The 22,092-nt window shown below is 41.8% G+C and overlaps 1 protein-coding gene across 8 annotated transcripts in view; it reads left to right on the forward strand.

Annotated features, from left to right (window-relative positions):
• gria4b (glutamate receptor, ionotropic, AMPA 4b) overlaps positions 1–22,092 on the forward strand; it is a 142,227-nt gene that overhangs the window by 87,028 nt on the left and 33,107 nt on the right. For 7 of the 8 annotated variants that reach the window (XM_034293242.1, XM_034293240.1, XM_034293238.1 and 4 more), the window contains exons 4-9: positions 939–1,123; positions 6,083–6,136; positions 6,724–6,882; positions 12,387–12,554; positions 14,555–14,659; positions 15,746–15,853. In XM_034293242.1, the coding sequence (XP_034149133.1) occupies positions 939–1,123; positions 6,083–6,136; positions 6,724–6,882; positions 12,387–12,554; positions 14,555–14,659; positions 15,746–15,853 (779 nt within the window). Of the gene's footprint in view, positions 1–938; positions 1,124–6,082; positions 6,137–6,723; positions 6,883–12,386; positions 12,555–14,554; positions 14,660–15,745; positions 15,854–18,120; positions 19,275–22,092 lie in introns of those variants that run through there. The other variant, XM_029120950.2, reaches the window with a different exon arrangement.

The following is a 22,092-nucleotide window of genomic DNA, read 5'->3' on the forward strand; positions in this document are numbered from 1 at the left end:
CGGCATCAGCTAATGGGGATCCAAATAAAATCCTCAAAATCTTAAATCTGCACTGTATGGCTCAAAAGCCCATGATCCCCTCTAGTGTTTAAATGGTTACCATCATCTAGTCAAAGACAGAGGTTTTGTTGTGGAACCAGAATGAATAATTGGTGTACTATCAAACACTTAGAAGTCTGCCTTCCACACTGAGGAAACGATCTCCTTGGGTGCAGGGTGTCTTACGGTCACCCGTGCTTGTTGTTTATGAGATGCCAGAGTTTTTTAGTTTTGTGATATCAGTCATTACCATGACCCAGCCAACAGAAAGACGCTTTTAATTGTATTTCATTTAGTGTGACAGAATGTATCCGAACCCTGAAAGGAGAGCAGAATCCTAACGAGTCCCACTTATGTCATTCGCTTTCACATGAGCGCTAAAATTATAATGTTATGCATTTGTAAGTCATATTAGGATTTGACCCAGCATGGTTTTATTCTTATATGCCTTTTAACCTTTGGTACATTACAAGGGGCACTGTGTAGAATCCTGCTTCTAATGTTTCCAAGACTTTCCAAGACACCACTTCTCTTAAACAATAACATGTCCTCCTCTTTCCTTAACCAATGAGACAGGAAGAGTATTATCTATAGTCCAGGGTGGTTTAGGGTGGGGGAATAGTAATAAGTGTCTAAAGCCAGTATGAGGAGATTACAAGTCAATGCTAACTAATAGACTGACCGGCAAGAACGTTTAAATGGGAATATCTTAGAACAATTTGTTGAAAATATCCTTTAAACATTAAGTGCCGAGGTGTACTCGCCAGTGTTGCTTGCATTTGTGCTAGCAGTGTAGTGCAAATATCACGTATGGCCCCTTTGACCTCACTGTGACTCATCTGACTGTCGTCCGTTCGATTCACCAATTCTTGTCATGGTTGATCGGTCTTGTCCCTCAGGGTATTCCATACTGCAGGCCATCATGGAGAAGGCGGGTCAAAACAGCTGGCAGGTTAGCGCCATCTGTGTAGAGAACTTTGACGATGCTGCCTACCGGCGCCTGCTGGAGGACCTGGACCGACGGCAGGAGAAGAAGTTTGTCATAGACCTAGAAGCGGAGAGACTCACCAACATGCTGGAGCAGGTGAGATCAGTCAGGAAAGAAGGAACAAGAACCTCTGGGAACCATTAAGCCATGATTTTCGATTCATTTCTGGAACATGGTTTTATAACATAGCAACAATGAGGTTCTCAGTATGACAATATGCAATAACATTGAAAAAAGGTTGGCCGTGTGTTGTAAAGACAAAAAGGTAATTACATAACATCAGCAAACCAGGGGGTTTGGCTAAGGAAGGAACCTAGGAAGCTGAATACATGAATGCCAAAAAAGCAGGAGGCCGGTATTGTAGCTAGAAACGGCTGATTTCTTATGGAATATCTACATACTGGGGGTATACAGAGGCCCATCAATCTAAGAAGCTGTGCACTCAAGTCCATGTCTCTATGTCTCTATAAACACTACGCTACTGAAACATGAATAGTTACTAGGCTATTTCAGAATTATTAAAGACATGCATGCAGAGTACTATGTAGAAAAGGACAGTTCGATTTTATTCAACAAGCTAACCTGCGGATCCAGCATTGTCTGTCTCTAACTAAAACCTTTAACCCATGCCTTTCTGTTCATACATTCTGCATTTAATCTGTGCAAACTGGAATGTGAGTCTCACTTGTCCCGGCAGACTGGAACTTAAATCAATTTTATAGCTAGAATGAGTGGGAGATCATGATAAAGTGTAAAACAATGATGTCACCATGTTAGGTATATCATTTTAAATAAAAGATCAAAGTAATCGTATTTGCAAGCTATATTAGTTCTGGATGGGATTACTACTATAGCTGGTTTCAGACAGCGAATGCTGAACGGGGCGGCTCATTCATTTTCAATGGAAGCTTGGCAGTGGGCAGAACTCTACCTTGCCAGAGACTTCGGCACAGTGTGTGAACCCTGCATTTCAAGGGTATATGGTAACATTTTCCGCAGGAGAAAAATGGTGGAGATGCTAATCCCCATTAGCTAGCTTTTGTCAGTGGGGGACAACATGGACGATGCAATTACCCTTCACTCTATAACACCTTGATAATGCAGAACCAAATTTAACATCTTAACAACTTAGTATTTAAACTAGCTGCCTTGATGGAGGGAATACAGGTTTTATCCCATCCTTCTAGCCACAACCAAAATGCTGTAGGCTGCCTTTCCTGCAACTACAGGTGTGCAACACAACTGTTCCGGCTTCATTACATACACAACCATTCAAAAGTTTGGTGTCACTTAGAAATGTCCCTTGTTTTCTAAAGAAAAGCACATTTTATTCTGTCCATTAAAATAACATCAAACTGAACAGAAATACTGTGTGGACAATGTTAATGTTGGAAATGTCTATTGTAGCTAGAAACGGCTGATTTCTTATGGAATATCTACATACTGTAGGTATACAGAGGCCCATTAGCAGCAACCATCAGTCCTGTGTTCCAATGGCACGTTATGTTTGCTAAGTATATCGTTTTAAAAGGCCATAAGATCATTAGAAATCCTTTTTGCAAACCTGTTGTGCTGATTAAAGAAACAATAAAGCTGGCCTTCTCTAGATTACTTGAGTATCTGAAACATCAGCAAGTGTGGATTCAAATACAGGCTCAAAATGGTCAGAAAGTAAGAAATGCCTTCTGAAACTCATCAGTCCATTCTAGTTCTGAGAAATGAAGGCAATTTCATGCGAGAAATTTCCAAGAAACGGAAGATCTCGTACAATGTTGTGTACTACTCCCTTCACAGATCAGCGCAAACTGTCTCTAACCAGAGTCACAGGTCCTCAACTGGCAGCTTCATTACCAAAACACAAAATAACAAAATCTAAAACAATTATCTCAATGTCAACAGTGAAGAGGAGACTCCAGGATGTTGGGCTTACAGGCAAAGTTGCAAAGAAAAAGACATCTCAAAAAATCCCAATAAAAAGAAAATAATAAGATGTGCTAAAGAACACAGACACGGGACAGAGTAAGATTGGAAAAAAATGCCAGCATTTCGGAGTTGCCTCTTCACTGTTGATGTTGAGACTGGTGGCTCTGTGAAGCACCACAGAGAAAGGGGTTTTGGATAAGCGTAGCTCACAAAAGTGTGAAGAGCTTTTGTGCACACCTCTCAATTCTTAAAAAACATGTTTTGTGCTTTCTGTGATCCTGGGCCTCAAACAAACACTGACTGGACGAGGAGTTCATATCTGGTAGTACACGGAATGATAACAAATCACGAAAAACTGCCATTAAAACAGATAGACAACCAAAACATGCAGAGCAATTTTCTTTCTCAACGCATTCACTAACTTCTTTCTCCTATCCATTTTTCTACACACAATATGCACCAACAATAGCAGTGCTACATCTCTTTGTTTACAACTTTTTACTGTTTTAGTTTGTTCTTTTTTTAAATTTTTATTCTGGCTTAATAAATGACACTGCCCTCTAGTGCATGCGTTAGTTTTACGTGCAAGTATGTTGGCAAGCACTTATTCGAACATCTGTGGATAAGACCCGGTCATGCTTGCACAGAGACGTTGTGGAACTTTGTAAGCGCTTTCAAGCACTCACTCGGTCACTCACTCGGTCACTCACTCTGTCTGAGACATTAGGTCCTCTTTGCCAGCTCTGGTTACAAGTTCCAGCAAAAACGGAGAGAAAAAAATCTAAGAAGAAAGAAATCAAGGAAGCAAACAGTTACGCTGTCAGACCAAATAAGTTAAACATTGGATGTTACAGATTCTTACAAAATTCGTTCATAACAATTTAAAGTAAAAATGATTATTCAGGTTTCCTTTAAACCTGCTGTAGATTGCATAACTGTCATATTAGTGTTGTTAACAATATGTAAATGTATGCACTCCCTAATGTAAGTCTTCATGGGTTAAAGTATTTGCTAAATTCCCAATATGTTACTGTTAAGTTCATGTTTCTTAGGTACCGAATAAAAAAAAAGGACTGAAACCTGGAGGCACTACCACTGATCAGAGCTATAAGTAATACTTATCTTTTGTTTTCCTTTGAACGAGTGTTAAAAATAATGTATTTCTAAGCCTGAATAAACTTGCATAACAACTAATCCTGAATGTAATTCCGCTAACTGGAGGTGAAATGCAAGTAGGTATAGCCTTTTTTCAGAGCAATGTAGATGGGTGATTAGGCTACTAATGATGTAGTGAATTCCAGGTATTACTTGAAATTCTAGGATGTTTGGATATCTTTTAGCTTCACTCAGCTCCTATGTAGTTAGAGTGGAATGAACCTACTTTATAGTGTACTCAGTTGCCATCCCGCAGGCAACCAGTGTCTCTAGCCTATATTTGAATAATTCAGCAAATCTCAGCCCTGGCATCTGCCACTGTACTAATGACTGAATGACTGGATGTCAATTTGTGAGCATGTGTGTAGGTGTTTGGGTGAGAATGATGTGTGAGTAAGAAAGTGTATGTGCAAGTGTGTTGGTGTGAGCCACTGGCTGACCTCCAACAGTACCCATCATTTCAGCAGGCTCCTGTACACACAAGTCTTCAGGTCATCTACACAGTCTAATTAGGATATAGTAGTTTAGTCTGGTCAGGATTTAGTATCATGGTCTAATTAAAATGTAGTAACATGGTTTGGTTAGATTGTAGTATCATGGTCTGGTCAGGACATAGTACCACAGTCTGGTAAGGACGTAGTATCATGGTCTAATTAGGATGTAGTATCATAATCTGGTTAGGATGTAGTATCATGGTCTGGTCAGGACGTAGTATCGTGGTCTTGGTCAGGACAAAGTATCGTGGTCTGGTCAGGACGTAGTATCGCGGTCTGGTCAGAACATAGTATCATGATCTGGTTTTGATGTAGTATCAGGGTCTGGTCAGGATGTAGTATCAGGGTCTGGTCAGGATGTAATATGGTCGTCTGGTCAGAACATAGTATAATGGTCTGGTCAGGATGTAATATCATGGTCTGGTTAGGATGTAGTGTCATGGTCTTGGTCAGGATGTAGTGTCATGGTCTTGGTCAGGATGTAGTATCATGGTCTGGTTAGGATGTAGTATCATGGTCTGGTTAGAATGTAGTATCATGGTCTTGGTCTGGACATAGTAGCATGGTCAAATTAGGATCTAGTATCATGGTCTGGTCAGGACATAGTATAATGGCCAAATTAGGATGTAGTATCATGGTTTGGTCAGGACGTAGTACTTTGGTCTGGTCAGGATGTAGTATCATGGTCTGATCAGGATGTAGTATCATGGTCTTGGTCAGGACATGGTATCATGGTCAAATTAAGTTGTAGTATCATGGTCTGGTCAGGATGTAGTATCATGGTCTGATCAGGATGTAGTATCATGATCTTGGTCAGGACATAGTATCATGGTCAAATTAGGATGTAGTATCATGGTCTGGTCAGAATGTAATATTAGTCAGGATGTAGTATCATGGTCTGGTTAGGACTTAGTTTTGTAGCCCGGCCAGGGCTTGGGATCACGGTCTGGTCAGGACTTAGTTTTGTGGTCTGGTCAGGACATAGTATTGGTCAGGATCTGATACTAGTCAGGACGTAGTATTATGTTTAGTCAAGATGTAGGATCGTGGTCTGGTCAGGATGTATTATCATGCTTTGGTCAGGATGTAGTATTATGGTCTAGTCAGGACATGGTATCTCATGGTGTGGTCAGGCCCACTAATCATGTATATATGCCAAGTCATTCAACATGGTGCCATAAACAGCTGTCTTGGGGTCAGTGTCTGTTTAGTTAAATGGGGAATGTCTCTCTCTGGGCCTGAAGCATTGTTATGCTCCAAGCAAGCTCAGCTCAGCCAGTGTCTATCTCCTTGCGTGGCACTCATCCGGATGCCTACTCATTTGGTTAGACAGTCTGCACATCTGATTTCTCCCAATGAAAGACAATGTTCACGCAGTGCCAGGCTGCGCACACTGGTGTGTCATTCAACTGACAGCCAATTAAGCATGCTAATGCTAATCCAGTCGCGTTCACTCAATGTTTCTTCCTCCCTTCTCTCACAGATTGTCAGCGTCGGAAAACATGTCAAAGGCTACCATTACATCATGGCTAACTTGGTGAGGAAAACAAACCCTGGCATGTCTTAACTTCTCTCTCTCTCTCTCTCTCTCTCTCTCTCTCTGTCTGTCTCTTTTCTCGTCCATGTTAATAGTATTCAGACCATTTCCACAGTGACAGTGTATTAGTGATGGCCAGAGCAGGACAGCACAGCGTGTATGAGTGAGTGTGTATTTGTGTGACAGTATTGAAGGCATCAAAGCCCTGGGCTGGGAGAGATTACTGTTGGCACAATCCTTCTAACCAGCCCTCTGCTGCAGTAACAGGGCGTTGACAGAGTTCCGGCTCAGACAGTGATCCCAGCTCTTAGAATAGGCTAGCGTAGAATCCATATAAAACGGTGTATTTTTCCTTTTCGTTGTTGTACCATGGTACCTCTTCCTCCCTCTTTTGCTTCCCCTTCATTTCTCTCTCCCTCTCTCCCTTTTCCTCCCTCCCTTACTTTCTTTGTCTGTTTCTCCCTTCCTCTTCGTCCACCTTTTGTCACCTTCTCTCGCTCTTCTCAACTCTCTCAATGCATGTCTCTCTCTCACTTCTTCTATGTCGTGTGCATCCCTCCATCGGCCCCCCCACCCCGCCACACCAGGGTTTTAAGGACATCAACCTGGAGCGCTTCATGCACGGTGGAGCCAATGTCACAGGATTCCAGCTGGTGGATTTCAGCAACCCCATGGTCATCAAGCTGATGCAGCGCTGGAACAAGCTGGACCAGAGGGAGTACCCCGGCTCCGACAGCCCCCCAAAGGTACTGGAACACCCTGCCTGGGATTAAGTCCTCGCTCCTCTCCCCTAACTACCGTATCCTGTCCCCTCCCCTATCCTGTGCAGAGCAATAGCCTCCACAATGTCTGGGGTAGTGTCCTCATTTTAACCGAGCTGAGACCAGAGTCGGTCTCCAGTTGACTGGCTGATTGACTGACTGTGTGTTGGATTGCTTTAGACTCTGTGATCATGGGCATAATGTGTGTGTGTCAGTGTGGCATAAAGTGGGACTAACTGGCTCAACTGATGACTACTCGCGTGTTCGGGAGGGACGGTACTTCTCGCCAACTGCATGATGTCACGAGGTGGATTTGGTTATAAAAAGCGGTTGGCTTTGAAGCTGGATAAGGGTGTGGTCAGGTAACTTAAATAATCTTTAAATGTATTTCCTAACTCCCACACAAGCATCAGGATTGCCTTTAATTGTTCGGGAGGGACGGTACTTCTCGCCAACTGCATGATGTCACGAGGTGGATTTGGTTATAAAAGGCGGTTGGCTTTGAAGCTGGATAAGGGTGTGGTCAGGTAACTTAAATAATCTTTAAATGTATTTCCTAACTCCCACACAAGCATCAGGATTGCCTTTAATTGCTAAGTAAATGTACATATAATCTGAGTTGTATTAATGATGAAGCACTTTTGGATGTCAGGGAATATGAGTAAATGGGTAAATATTTTCTTAAGTAATGTAATGAATTTCAAATTGTTAACGATGTAAATAGTAAAGTACACCTCAGAAAGATACTTCATGACTTAATAACTTGTACTTTCCAGTTACTTTCCAGCACTGGTCATAGATCATAGAAAGAGTATTATAGTGCACCTATTCAGTTTGTTTTGGAATTACTGTTTTATAGTGTGTCCTGCCTGTGTTATAATAATTACCAAGTGTTCAAACATGTTCTGTATAGCTACTTATCTAGTGTAGTGGCGCAGGGCTGACAGGGCTTCCTATTTTTAGCCTAGGAGCTAACAACATGACATCTAACTAGCTTGGCATTTTAGCTAAAATTATGCTGCTGAATTCCCCTTTTTATTGCCTATCCTGTTCATGTTACATATAATTTGTAATAATAAGTAAACAAAAAAATTTTGAGATACTTTGTATATTTTTCCCAGCTAGCTTGCTACTTACAGAGCTTACCCGGAGGAGAAATATGGAGAAATATACCAGTAGGTAGAAATATACCAGCTACATTTTCAGATCCATATCAGCCCATGTATTCCTCCATCGCTTGAAAGCGATGTCTATTATGTTGTCTCTAGACCTTTATTGCAACTGATCATGGAAAAAGCCTGGAAAAAAATAAACAAGACAAAAAAGCAATAAAAATAACGAACTATTTGTGAAGTACTTCAAATCTTTAAAATAACATCATGATATCCTTAATATAATAAAAAATATTCTGCATTAGTATGGTATAAATCTTGGAACTCCACTAATAAAGAAAACGAGTAGTCAACATGCATTGTCAAACATTTTTGCCTATGTTTTGTTCAAGGTATGACTTTAAAAATAAAATGAATGGAGAGAATCTGGAACTAAAGTATTTTTTCCAGAGAGCAAGGAGTAGGATTTCCGACAGTTAATTTCTGCTCACCTACTCTGATTTAGATGTGGTTTTAAGTGGTGAGCTTGGTGTTATAGGGTTGTTTCTGCGCCCTGTGCATTAAGCTACTGTTGTTCCACGCCAATCAATGTGTGTGTGATATTTTCACTACTTACAACCCAGCCCCTCTGCAGTCCACTGTCTGTCTTAGTGGAATCTATGTTCTGTTCTGGAGACAGCCAAGTTTAATGTCTGCAGAACAGCCAAAAGACAATGTTGCTGTTCACAACTTAAAAAAAAAATATATATTCATGGACCCAGATTCTTGTGAATGCCCGGTCTGTGCCAACCTTAGCGCCCAAGGAGTGTGTTTCGTCAGCAGGGTGTATAAACTTTCCTCTCGTTGGCGTTGGCAGTTTGTCACACAAATAAACACTTGCTTACATGAATACACGCACACACACAAACAAACACACAACCCCTTCTCCATCTCTCTATCACCATTGGTGCTGTTTAAGACTGTCAAGGCAATGTGGAGAAATAACAATTAGGCTGTGGCAGTCCCACACACACTCACACACATGCACACACACACACACACATGCACACACATTTGAGGCAGTACCCCACTAGGTGCTTCAACCTTGTTGTCTACGATTTGAAGACTATGTACTGTCAGCCCAAATGAATATGCCCTGGACTCCCCAGTATCTTTGGTGTCACACACACACACAAACTATGCCCCCAAAGAGAGATGTAATGAGGGAAGATGGGTTCGTAATAGGAACTCCTCTCTTCTATACCTCTTCTCTCTTCCTCTCTTCTCTACCTCGCTCATCCCTACCTGTCCTCTATACTTCTCTCTACCTCAAGTCATAAACCCATTGTCTTAGTTTTTCTGGGAATCACCCATCTCATCAGGCATGTGAAAATCAAAGTGACGACTGTCTGCCTGACCATTTGGAGAGAGCATATTTCCCTGCTGGCTAAATAAACATTTTCATTTATTGTGACCATTGGTCTTTTGTCTGTCAGAAAACGTGGTGTCTTGCATCCACTGTGACTGGTCATGAGAAAGATGAAGAAAGAACACTGCTGGAATAGGGCCACAGTATCACATAGACACCCTTTGCATAGATTGTGTTTTCTGCCCCTATGTGATAGGGGCACTTGCAGCACCATTACATTAAGTCAAATTCTGGGTACGAGTCTGATGTGCTATAGAGGAAGGTTGCAATGACAGTGGCTCCGGATTCACTACTACGTTTTTTTAAATTTACAACTGTTTGTATTGTTTTTATTTTTGTACATGCTGCACTGTCGCTCATATAGTATGATGGTCAAACACTTTTGGAAGTTTATTCATTACTGGATACAGACTTTTTCTCAACTTACTGGAGCAGTTGCTGCGACTCCTTCGTCCTGCCACCAATTTGTTTACTTACACGCCGACGGAGGAGAAAGAAGAGAGGCAAACGTGCTGATATTCTATGTAGGTCTTGGACAAGATGTTGCAATCCGCCGTTAAACCCTATGTTGCCTGACTCGGCCATTACCCCACCTGGATTTTCCATCTACCAGCGGGACAGAACTTCGGTATCAGGTAAACGTGGAGACGGAGGGTTCTGCATTATAACTCTCACTGGGGTTTGGATGTTGCTGTACTTTCAAGACAGTGCTCACCAGACTTGGAGTTCTTAACTGAAAAGGTACGTCCCTTCTACCTTCCGCGGGAATTCAGATCCACTATTAACACAGCAGTCTACGTACCCCCGTAGGCGGATAAAACGCACGGTGGAGGACGTACAGGGAGTAGTTAATAGACTAGAGGAAGCTCACCCTGAGGCAGCTTTTATTGTTGTTGGTGACTTCAATAGGGCAAATATAAGGAAAGCTTTGCCGAAATACCACCAACCCATAACGTTCCTAACCGTGTGATCAGACACTTGACCATTTTTATTCACAAATACAGAACAGCTACAAACTCCTCCCCACCCTGCATTTGGTAAGGCTGATCACACCTCCATTCTTCTCCTTCCGATCTTCAGGCAATGACTAATACAGGAAGAACCAGTTTCTCTGGCAGTTCAGCGCTGGAGTGAGGAATCCATTACCATTCTCCAGGACTGCTTCGAGACCACAGACTGGCAGATGTTTTGTTTTGCAGCTGATGGGCATCCATGATGTCGTCCCATTAACCAAAAGCCTTGGGTTAATGGTAATGTCCGTGCTAAGCTCGCAATATGGTCCTCAGCCTAGAGCTCTGGGTGCCTGGAGGCTTTGAGGAGATATTACCAGATATTACCTACGGAAGGCTATCACAGATGGAAAAAGAGACTACAGGGCTACGTTGGAGTCTAACTACCACAGCTGTGATCCGAGATGTTTGCGGTGACCAACACAAGAGGCTTGCTGAGGACCAGGACGACTGCACTCTGTCTCAAACCACGGCTGACGTGAGGAGAGCTTTTAAAAGAGTGAACCCTCGGAAGTCATCAGGGCCAGTTGGCATTCCAGGCAGTGTCCACAGGTCTGGAATGCCTGAGGACATTCACCGCTATATTCAACCTCTCCCTGTTTCTGTCTGCAGTCCCCACCTGCTTCAAACAGACCACCATTGTCCCTGTACCAAAGAAACCGTCCATCACCTGCCTGAATGACTACCGCCCTCTACAGATGTTGCCATCACCCTGACTGTACACACCACCCTCTCCCACCTGGGTAACACATACATAAGGATGCTGTTTGTGGACTACAGCTTAGGATTCAACAATCTTGTGCCCACTAAGCTTGTTCCCAAGCTCAGGACCCTGGGTCTTAACACCTCCCTTTGCAACTGGATCCTAGACTTCCTGACAGGCAGACCCCAGGTGGTGAGAAGGGGCAACCTCACCTCCTTTGCACTGAGCCTGAGCAATAGAGCCCCTCAGGGCTGTGTACTCAGTCCCCTCCTGTACTCGCTGTTCACGCATGACTGCGTGGCCACACAAAGCTCCAACGTCATACTTAAGTTGCGGATGACACCACTATCCTGGGTCTCATCCCCAACAGCGATGAGACCAAATACAGAGAGGAGTTTGTTTCATGGTGCCAGGACATTAACCTCTCTCTCAATGTCTGCTAAGACTAAGTGTGGACTTCAGGAAGTAGCAGAGGGGGGTCATGCCCCCATACACATCGATGGAGCTGAAGTGGAGAGAGTTTCCGACTTCAAGATCCTCAGTATGTTCATCAAGGATGACCTCACCTGGTCCAGGCAAGCAGACTCGGCAGTGAAAACTGACCAAATGCACCTATACTTCCTGAGGAGATGTCTAAAACTCTCACCAGCTTCTACAGGTGTACCATTGAGAGCTTCCTCTCAGGCTGCATTACTGCCTGGTATGGCAGCTGCTCCACTGCTAAATGCAAGGTAGACGTTACCGTTAGACGTTACCGGAGCATCAGGACATGCAGTCTCAGATTCACAAAGCGTTTTTACCCCGAGGCCATAGGGCTCCTCAACCCGTAACACTGATTTACTGATCACATGTACACTTCATATGCTCTGGTTCTATGTGCATTCATGTACATTAGCACATTTTAATCAATTTATAGGCACTACTACAATTGTATGTATAATATTTAAGATTTTTATTCATAAAGTCCATATTCCCATTTCTGCATTATTTAAAATTGTTTTTAGTATTTTCTGTTATTATTTTTTTTGCTTTATATATTTCTTAATTAATACATAATACATAGATGTTGTGTGCCATGTCACAATAATTTCATTGTTCAGAATGACATGCTATTTGGTGAACTTGACAAATAAAATACTTTGACTATGTGTAAATGTGCATGGCAATTTAAGGTTATTCTGATACTGACACACACAAACACACATCCTATCTCCCAACCACACACATACACCTGATGTTTCCCTTGTGTTTTTCAGTACACATCGGCTCTTACATATGATGGTGTGATGGTGATGGCGGAGGCCTTCAGAAACCTGCGCAGGCAGAAAGTGGACCTCTCGCGGAGGGGAAACGCTGGCGACTGTCTGGCCAACCCTGCTGCCCCTTGGAATCAGGGAATTGACATGGAGCGCACCCTCAAACAGGTATCTAACACCAATGATGGTATAAAAAATTGCTTGGAAAGAAACTGCTTTCTGCAATAGAAATCCACATTCACACTTAGAGAATGTCATGGCGATATTTTACAAATCTTCTACCTGTAAGGGGTATGTCATGTATCAATCAAAAGACTACACATAGCATTTAAAATGTGTTTCACTGAATTGATTAGAACTCAATATAGTGAAGATTATACAGTATCTCACAAAAGTGAGTACACCCCTCACATTTTAGCAAATATTCTATTATATCTTTTCGTGTGACAACACTGAAGAAATTATACTTTGCTACAATGTAAAGTAGTGAGCGAATAGCTTGTATAACAGTGTAAATTGGCTGTCCCCTCAAAATAACACAGTCATTAATGTCTAAACCGCTGGCAAAAAAAGTGAGTACACCCACAAGTGAAAATGTCCAAATTGGGCCGATGTGTCAATATTTTGTGTGGCCACCATTATTTTCCAGCACTGCCTTAACCATCTTATGCATGGAGTTCACCAGAGCTTCACAGGTTGCCACTGGAGTCCTCTTCCACTCCTCCATGACGACATCACATCACATGACGACATCCACCTTTCGTTTGAGGATGCCCCACAGATGCTCAATAGGGATTAGGTTTGGAGACATGCTTGGCCAGTCCATCGCCTTTACCCTCAGCTTCTTTAGCAAGGCAGTGGTTGTCTCTGAGGTGTGTTTGGGGTCGTTATCAAGTTGGAATACTGCCTTGTGGCCCAGTCTCCGAAGGGAGGGGATCATGCTCTGCTTCAGTATGTCACAGTACATGTTGGCATTCATGGTTCCCTCAATGAACTGTAGCTCCCCAGTGCCGGCAGCCCCAGACCATGACACACCCACCACCATGCTTGACTGTAGGCAAGACACACTTGTCTCTGTACTCCTCACCTGGTTGCCGCCACACATGCTTGACACCATCTGAACCAAATACCTTTATCTTGATCTCATCAAACCACAGGACATGGTTCCAGTAATCCATGTCCTTAGTTTGCTTGTCTTCAGCAAACTGTTTGCGGGCTTTCTTGTGCATCATCTTTAGAAGAGGCTTCCTTATGGGACGACAGCCATGCAGACCAATTTGACGCAGTGTGAGACACTGACAGGCTGACCCCCACTCCTTCAACCTCTGCAGCAATGCTGGCAGCACTCATACGTCTATTTCCCAAAGACAACCTCTGTATATGATGCTGACCATGTGCACTCAACTTCGTTGGTCGATCATGGCAGGGCCTGTTTCCTGCCCTAAACACTATTGAAAACCTGTGGAATGAGATGAAGAGGAGAATCCACAAGTGCGGACCAGGGAGTTTGTGTCCCATGTTCCATGTTCTCCCACCTCATCATATGAGAAAAGATTAAGAGCTGCACAGGGTGCACATACTATTAAATGCAGGAGTGCCAATTATTGTGCAAAACATATTAATTTCTTTATTAAGAATATTTTTTTTCTTCTAACAATTTTACCTTGATTAAGTCTGATAATTTCAGTCTAAGAATAATCTGGTCACCTACATTACTTTATTGTAGTCTTTTTGCTCATCTATACTAAGGATTCCAATAATTCTGGAGGGCAATTTAAAAGCCATTTGAATTTCATATAATTGAATTACACATCCTCTAATTCAAATAACATTCACATTCTACTTGCTGTGCGTTGTAGCCAGTTCAAATTCAGCTCACATTGAAAGCATTGAATTAGAATGAAAGAGTAATTTGCAATTCAGAAGCTACTGTAATGATGAGGCTTATTGGAGAAACCTGTTTCCTCTCTAGGTTTCTTCCAACATGTCAGCCCCTTTAGGGATTTTTTTCTGGCCACTGTGCTTCAACTCTGTTTGCTCCTTGGGGTTTCAAGCTGGTTGTTGTGTAACAGCCTTGTTTTGTAACAGCCTTGTCAGCCTTTGTGACAACTGCTGATGTAAAAAAAGCTTTATTAATATATTTAATTGATTGATTGTCCTTTGTGCAGGTTCGTCTGCAGGGACTAACAGGTAATGTCCAGTTTGACCACTATGGACGCAGAGTCAACTACACCATGGATGTATTTGAGCTGAAGAACAACGGACCCAGGCGGGTAAGAAAACTACTGCTTCACTCTGCTCATCTACCTGTGTTCCACCTTACTGCCCTTACTGTCAGTGTAGCAACGATTCAGTCATTACACATCATGCAACTAGCTACATGGTCATTACTTGTCATTCTATTCATTTCCATGACTCACCAGGATTTCTAGCTGTCCTGATAACAACTACCCTGTATTAAGTCAATAACGTTAACATAGTTTGAACATTTAACTAACAGGATTAACTGTATGGTTTAATTTCATCCCCGATTTCCATTGTTTGAAATGGCAGAAGAGGCTGAACATCACGATGCATCTGTTTCTCCTCCTGTCACTGTCTCTGTGCTGCGTGTTGCGTCAGTGATCTCCACAGGACATCCAAGGTGCTGCATGAGACTGTCTGTGTGTTTTGTCCTGTATATTATGCTCAGTGCCGCGTGTACGTGCGGACTCCAGCCAACAGTAGGTGGACAGAGGGAGAGAGAGAGAGAGAGTGATGGAGGAAGGACAGGAGAGGATGGAGCAGGGTGTTCATCAATAAGCCAGCTCCTTGATCCTGCCCAACGGCTGACTGCACACGCTCGGGGTCCGGTTGGGACAGGAGGGAGGAGGGTGGGCTGGGAACACACACACCTCTTTAAAGCCCCCACCAGCTAGTCAATCATCCTCCCCTCAGCGGAGAGTGCGAGTGAGAGAGAGAGAGAGAGAGAGGAAGCTGACGGGCAGCCCAATTCCTACCCGCCATCCCTGTCTTCCTGCTCCTGCAGTGACGCCAGCAGGATGACAGAGGCCTTGTCTGCATTTGTTACGTAGACACCAGCAGAACAGCAACTGTTGACGAAAATGACAGGCCTCTTCACTTCCTCAGCTTGCCTCACCTATCGTACCACTCTGTTAGATTCTGTTAGTAGGTTCGATACTACAGGAACTTCAGTACGAGCATGTACTGTTACAGTGTGTCCTTGTCTACGCACAACCTATCTTAGAGAATCAACAGACACATTCACAACAAAGAAAGCGTACCACACGCGTGCGCACACACACACACAAACACACACACATGCTTAGGTTGACTTTGTGTGCTCTTTCTGTCTCCAGATGGGTTACTGGACAGATTCAGACAAGCTGGTGCTGATCCAGAATGAAGCCCTTCAATCCAACGAGTCAGTCATGGAAAATAGAACAGTTGTGGTCACCACTATCATGGTAAGACGCACTACACCTAACACAGATAAACGCATGCATGTGCACATACACAGAGACAGATGTGCTTGTGTAAGGACATCACACACAAACATCCTCTACACTGTAAAACCTAATAAGTTCAGAATACTCAAAACTTTTGTGGAAACTGATTACATCAAAATATTTAAGTCAACTATCTTTATTTTGTTAAGTAAGTAATTACTTAAAAATTACAATATATTGGAACCTAATAGTTTAGATTTTTTAAGTTTTAACTGTACATAAAAATATAGAAGAAAATTATTTCCCAATATGCATTGCCCTTTAAATGAACTCAGTATTTGTTAATGCCTGGGACATGGTTATTGAACACATTTATTCCTTTTGTCAATTCTTTGCCAACAGTTATACTTAACTGTTACAGAATACTTAACATATTCATTATTTTGAAGTCTTGTAAACCCCCCACCATGAGCTCTTGGACTGTTCATTTCAGATGACATCAAATTATGCTGTGAAATGTCATACTGAAATCCTAGCACAGTGGCTAGAAAGATAACTTTAAGGAAATTCCCAGATTTTCAAAATAAAAATCAAGTTAAGATTTCTGGAAATCCTGGGAACTTCGGCAGAGTTTTGCAAAGCTACCCACAAGGCATTGGCTTGCAAAATAATGCATAATCCCTATTGGAACCACAACATCTGACACAAAGATGGATATTTTATGTTTTTTACAATCATTTCAGTAGGGGTGCAAAATATATGTTTGACTAAATGTGGGTAATTGGATTAATTTAGACAAATGTATGTTTGATGTTTGTGTAGCTAAGATGAATGAATCAGTCTAAGTACATTGAAAAAAAGGATAATAAAACGTTTCCAAAATATCAACTTGAAGCAGAGCATGCTGGGAACATTTTCATTTGAAACTTATAAAAATATAGTAAAAGTCAGTAACGTTTGAAGTTATTGGGAACATTTATCTAACTTTGAGTTATGCTTACTAGAAACATTTGAGTAAGAAATACATTAGGGTTTACAGTGTAGAGTTGTCACAACTTTATGTTCTGCCAGAGAGAGCTACTTTTTAATACACCTCTAAATTCCATCCTCAGCACAGAGGTCCCCAAAACACGTATCATCCAAAGTCCAAATCACATTAACCCAAAACACATCTAAAGCACACGTTGTCTGAAACACAAATCATCCAAAACACACTTCATCAATAAAACAAATCTAAAGCATAAATAATGTATAACAAAATATTCAAAACACACAATCCAAAACACACAATATCTAAAACACACATCATCAAAATCTCACACTGAAAGTGGCACGCCGGATTCTTTGAGACTGTGTTTCACCAGCGAAGTGTGATGAAGATGTCAGTGTAAAAGTGTCACTGTAAGTGCAGCACCTGTCATGACTAGTCCCCTTTGTAAAATGCATGAGATGCATTCTGTATCCCTGCCAGAGACTGCTACACATGCATTTTAAAAGGTGTCAGTCATTGTAGGCAGACAAAGTCAAATTATATTACTCAAACACATACATACACAGTCACAAATACACACGCCCACACACACACACACACACACACACAGAAGAGAGAGGGAGAGAAACAACGAAACACACACAGAACCAAATACATAACTATCTGGGCTGTGCTGTGATGTCAGAAGGTTGCATGTTCCTACACAGCCATCATATTACAGTATCTCTGCAAGTTGAACAACTTACTGGAGCTCAGGAACAAACTAATAGTGCGGACACTAAACGTCTTCCTGTTTCCTTGCTTTCTGTTTGTTACATTTGGTTTCTCTTGGTTTTTGCACTGATAGTGTAGATTCAAAATGGCTACTGATATTGTAACACTGTCTTCGCCAAAATTCTAAATACCCAACTGATATGCTAACACTGCCTGCACCACAATTCAAAATGTCCACAGGTTGCATGGAATGCTATGGGCACTGAATAATAAGGCTTTTCACACTATTCAGCCAAACCAAGCTGAGCCAAACCAAGTTGTGGTGAGCTTTCTTGATTACATACCCCTCCAAGTTGCTGGAACTGGGCTGAAAAGGACTATTTCAAAAGAAAATGTCTGGGCCAGTACAGTTTGGTTTGGATCAAAATGGTAGTGTGAAAAGGGTATAGACTGCTGTGTTCTGGGAGTTAGGCTGGCTTACTAGATAGAGAGGTTGGAGAGAAAAGGGGAGACAGTAAGTAGAGGAGGGATGGGAGTGGGATTAAAGAGTCATAGCTCAGCAGAATCCTCCTCTTTTCAGCCCCTGGTGAGGAACCCCATTTTAAGAAACTGAGATACTGGACACAAGCAGAGCCCAAATGAATGCCCATATTGGGAGACTGATGGACATTGTTGGACACAGCCACAGCCAAAATGAATCCCCTAAAGACACAGACTGATGCGACGGAAAGATACGTGGTGAATTCTAATGCTTACCATTTTAGGAAACTGACCCCAGGGATGGATCCATCCAGAGCCAAAATGAATCTCTCAAGAAGATACAAAATGGATACAGTTTGACCAAAGTATTTTTTAAAGAAGCTGAAGAAGGATGAAGGAAAGATAGAAGTGACCAAGTCTGACTAATGTTTGTTCTTCTAATCAAAAATCACATGAACATGGTGCGTTTTTATGTGTGTGTGTGTGTGTGTGTGTGTGTATCTTTGAATTTGGTCTCGATCAACTTTAGGAAATTGTTTCATTACATGAATATCCATGCCTGGAATATTGCAGTGATTATATCTTGTATGTTATTTAATATTGAAATGCAGAAATTTAGGAGTAGATGTTGAGATTTTAACAAATGATCTTCATAAATGCTCTGAGGCTTCTCTAAATGTTAAAATATCAATGCCTTTCTGATCATTTCAGCTCACACACAACACTTCACTAGGCTTTCATATGTCATGTAAATATCATGGTTTTTCCTTGCAGGCTTTGCTGCGTAGTGTCTCGTGTGTTTTGCGCTTGATAATGAACTAAATCATGTTAGTTTATTCATATAAACACATATTAAGATTTTACATTAGCATTCAATTTTGTGGCATCTATGATAAGCGAAATGAGAAACATAAGTATTTTTCTGCAATGCATTCAACCTAAACAATTCACTGAATCTTAAGTTTGTATTTTTCATACAGAGATGATCTATAAAGATTTGAGGAAGTATATCAGAAGCAAGTTATTCACATTAGAAAGACGTCCGTTGTTTTGACTTCTTAATTTGGAAAACTAATCGCCTAGAGCTAGCCTTGATTTTCTGTATAGTGAATCTCCACAATCGACTTTTATGAATAGAAACTGGTTTTACCTCACCTATCTGGGCTAGATTGTACTCCAGAAAAGAGGAAGAAGGAGAAAAGGAAAGAAAGGGATAGACCGAGATGGAGAGATAGAGAGAGAGAGAAAGATGGAGGGAGGGAGAGAGAGAGAGAGAGAGAGAGGGAGGGAGAGGGATAGAGAGAGATAGAGATAGAGGGAGAGTGAAAAGCTGAGATATTTCTTATTCATCAAACCAGAAGGAAAGATGAAATGGCATTCACATGGCAGAGGGGGAGCTTGGTTTGTTGTCCGTGGAATGTTTTGTTACGACTTTTCTGGCTTTCATCATCTACCATATGGCCAAAAGGCACACTCCAGTGAAAAGAGCCTGGCAGGTAGCGTCTGTTCAGCTGTTTCTCATGTAAATATTCTTTCTGATGACAAGACCTAATTTGCAATGGTATAGAAATGATGAATCCACAGTGGCTGCTTTGGCTCATCTTGAGACTGATAGCAAACGCCTTTGTCCATTGCTCAACGGATTTATTGGCTATATTCTTCAAAATGTTAAAAAGCTATTAAAATTGGTGTTAGATGAATATGAATGTACTTTCAATTGCACTCAGTATACTGTGGCAGAGCTTAGAACCTCACACCATTCTATGCCTGTACTGAATGTTCTCTTAAGGGGAACTTGACCTAATTTCTTTAGGATGTTCTCCATTTGCTTGGAGTTTGTCAAAATCAGAAAAGTATTTCAGAATCAGAAGCAGGGGTGTCAAAAATAATTAAAATAAAAAAACTCAGTACAGTTGCAATCAATTTCCACCACTACAGCAAGCAGGCCTCTCCTGTTTCTTTATGAGGAATAAAAGATGGCTCTTAAATTGTTCTCATTCATCAAATACCCATTTCCACCTCATATCAAGGACTGGGCAACTACCCAGTCCTGCAGCAGCGGGCGGAATAACTAAGAGCACCTCAAACAAAGAAAGAACTTTGGACAAAGAAAGAACTTCGGACATTTTCAAATAGCTTTTTTTACTCATGTCTGAAATGTACTCAATGTGCTGAATGTCATGCAGCCAAGTGAAAAATAAAGGTTTTATTTGTGCTTAAGTGGTGGCTGATGACTGAAACACAGATGTTTGGAGAGAATGGTTCATGTGTGTTTCTGTCCCTCTTTTGCAATGCTTTTGAGGGAAAAAATCAAAACAAAGATAGTAAAAAAGAACAATGTGTCCTTGTGGGGACATTTTGACATTCACCATATTTAAAAAGCATATTTCCAGTTTAGGAGTTAAAGAATGTTTAGGGGAAAAGACAGGTGAAGTGTTCAGCAGAGTCAGTGTAGGTGGGAAGACAGGTGAAGTTAATGATAGAAACTCTAGAGCTTATAATGGTATTTACACCCTATGGTAGTGGCACAGTGCCTGTCTGGCCTACAGCAGGTGAATTGGTGTTTGCGTGGCTGGGGTGTGAAGGGTCCTTTGGAGAGGCCTGATGCAGGACTTTGTCAGGCAATGTTTCATATAGATATCCTGGAAGGGTGGGAGTACCGCCTCAGTGATGCCTTGGGTCGTGTTTTATTTGAAAAATACAGGCTGCTCTTGTTTCAAGGAGCACAATTCAACGACACAAAAATGAGCTGCATGGTCAAGTTGCCAGAAAGAAGCCTTTACTGTGCCAATGCTACAAAAAAGCCCTGGTTACAGTATGCCCGATAACACCTTGATAACACGCCTCACGGCTTCTGGCACACTGTAATTTGAAGTGACGAGACCAAAATAGAGCTTTATGGTAACAACTATAAGCACTATGTTTGGAGAGGGGTCAACAAGGCCTATAGTGAACAGAATACCATCCCCACTGTGAAGCATGGTGGTGGCTCACTGATGTTTTGGGGGTGTGTGAGCTCTAAAGACACGGGAATGTTATCAGAAAATACTGGCAGACAATTTGCATTCTTCTGCACGAAAGTCGCGTATGGAATGCTCTTTTTCTTTCCAGCATGACAATGACCCTAAGCACAAGGCCAAGTTGACCCTCTTGTGGTTATAGCAGAAAAAGGTGAAGGTTCTGGAGTGGCCATCACAGTCTCCTGACCTTAATATCATTGAGCCATTCTGGGGATATTTCTAACGTGTGGTTTATGCAAGATGACCAAAGACTTTGCATGACCTGGAGGCATTTTACCAAGACGAATTGGCAGCTAAACCACCTGTACTTTTACAAAAGACTGATGCTAAAGGGCGCAATACACATGATTAAGAACTAAGGGTATGTAGACTTTTGAACAGGGGTCAGTTCATTTTTTTCTTTGTTGCCATGTTTTGTTTTATGATTGTGCCATTCTCTTATGATCTAAAGTTGAATGTGAATCCCATCCCACGTGTTTTGCCTACTCACTCATGTTTTCTTTACAAATGGTACATACAGCTCTGAAAAAAATTACGAGACCACTCCTAATTTTTCTTAAATCAGCATCTCTACATGTATGGCAGCCATTCCATTCCAGTGTCTGTTAAATTCCAACACAGGCACACCTCATTTTACTTTATGATTAGGTGATTACCTGAACCAAATCTAATTTCACAAGAAGGATAAAAACCACTGCTGTGGTCATCACTATCCTCTTGCAATAGGACCAGCTGGATAGCAAAAACAGTGCAAGTAGTACCTCAAAGGAAATTTGAATAAAAAAATAACTATTCAGCATGACAAAAGAGTTGAAGTTTGAGGTCCCCTGCTGGAGCTGCTGCCCCCGCGACCCGATACCGGATAAGCGGATGAAGATGAGATGAGATTAAAAGAGTTGAAAAGAAAAGCTTTGAGTGAGGAAAAGAAGGGTTCAATTCTGACTTTACTGCCAGAGGGATACAGTGAGCATCAGGTTGCTTCCATCCTGATAATTTCAAAGATGGCGGTTCATAAGAACAAGGTCAAGCAACAGACATTGGGGACAACAAAG

Source organism: Esox lucius, chromosome 7 (assembly GCF_011004845.1).
Source record: "Esox lucius isolate fEsoLuc1 chromosome 7, fEsoLuc1.pri, whole genome shotgun sequence".
Classification (NCBI taxonomy): Eukaryota; Metazoa; Chordata; class Actinopteri; order Esociformes; family Esocidae; genus Esox; species Esox lucius.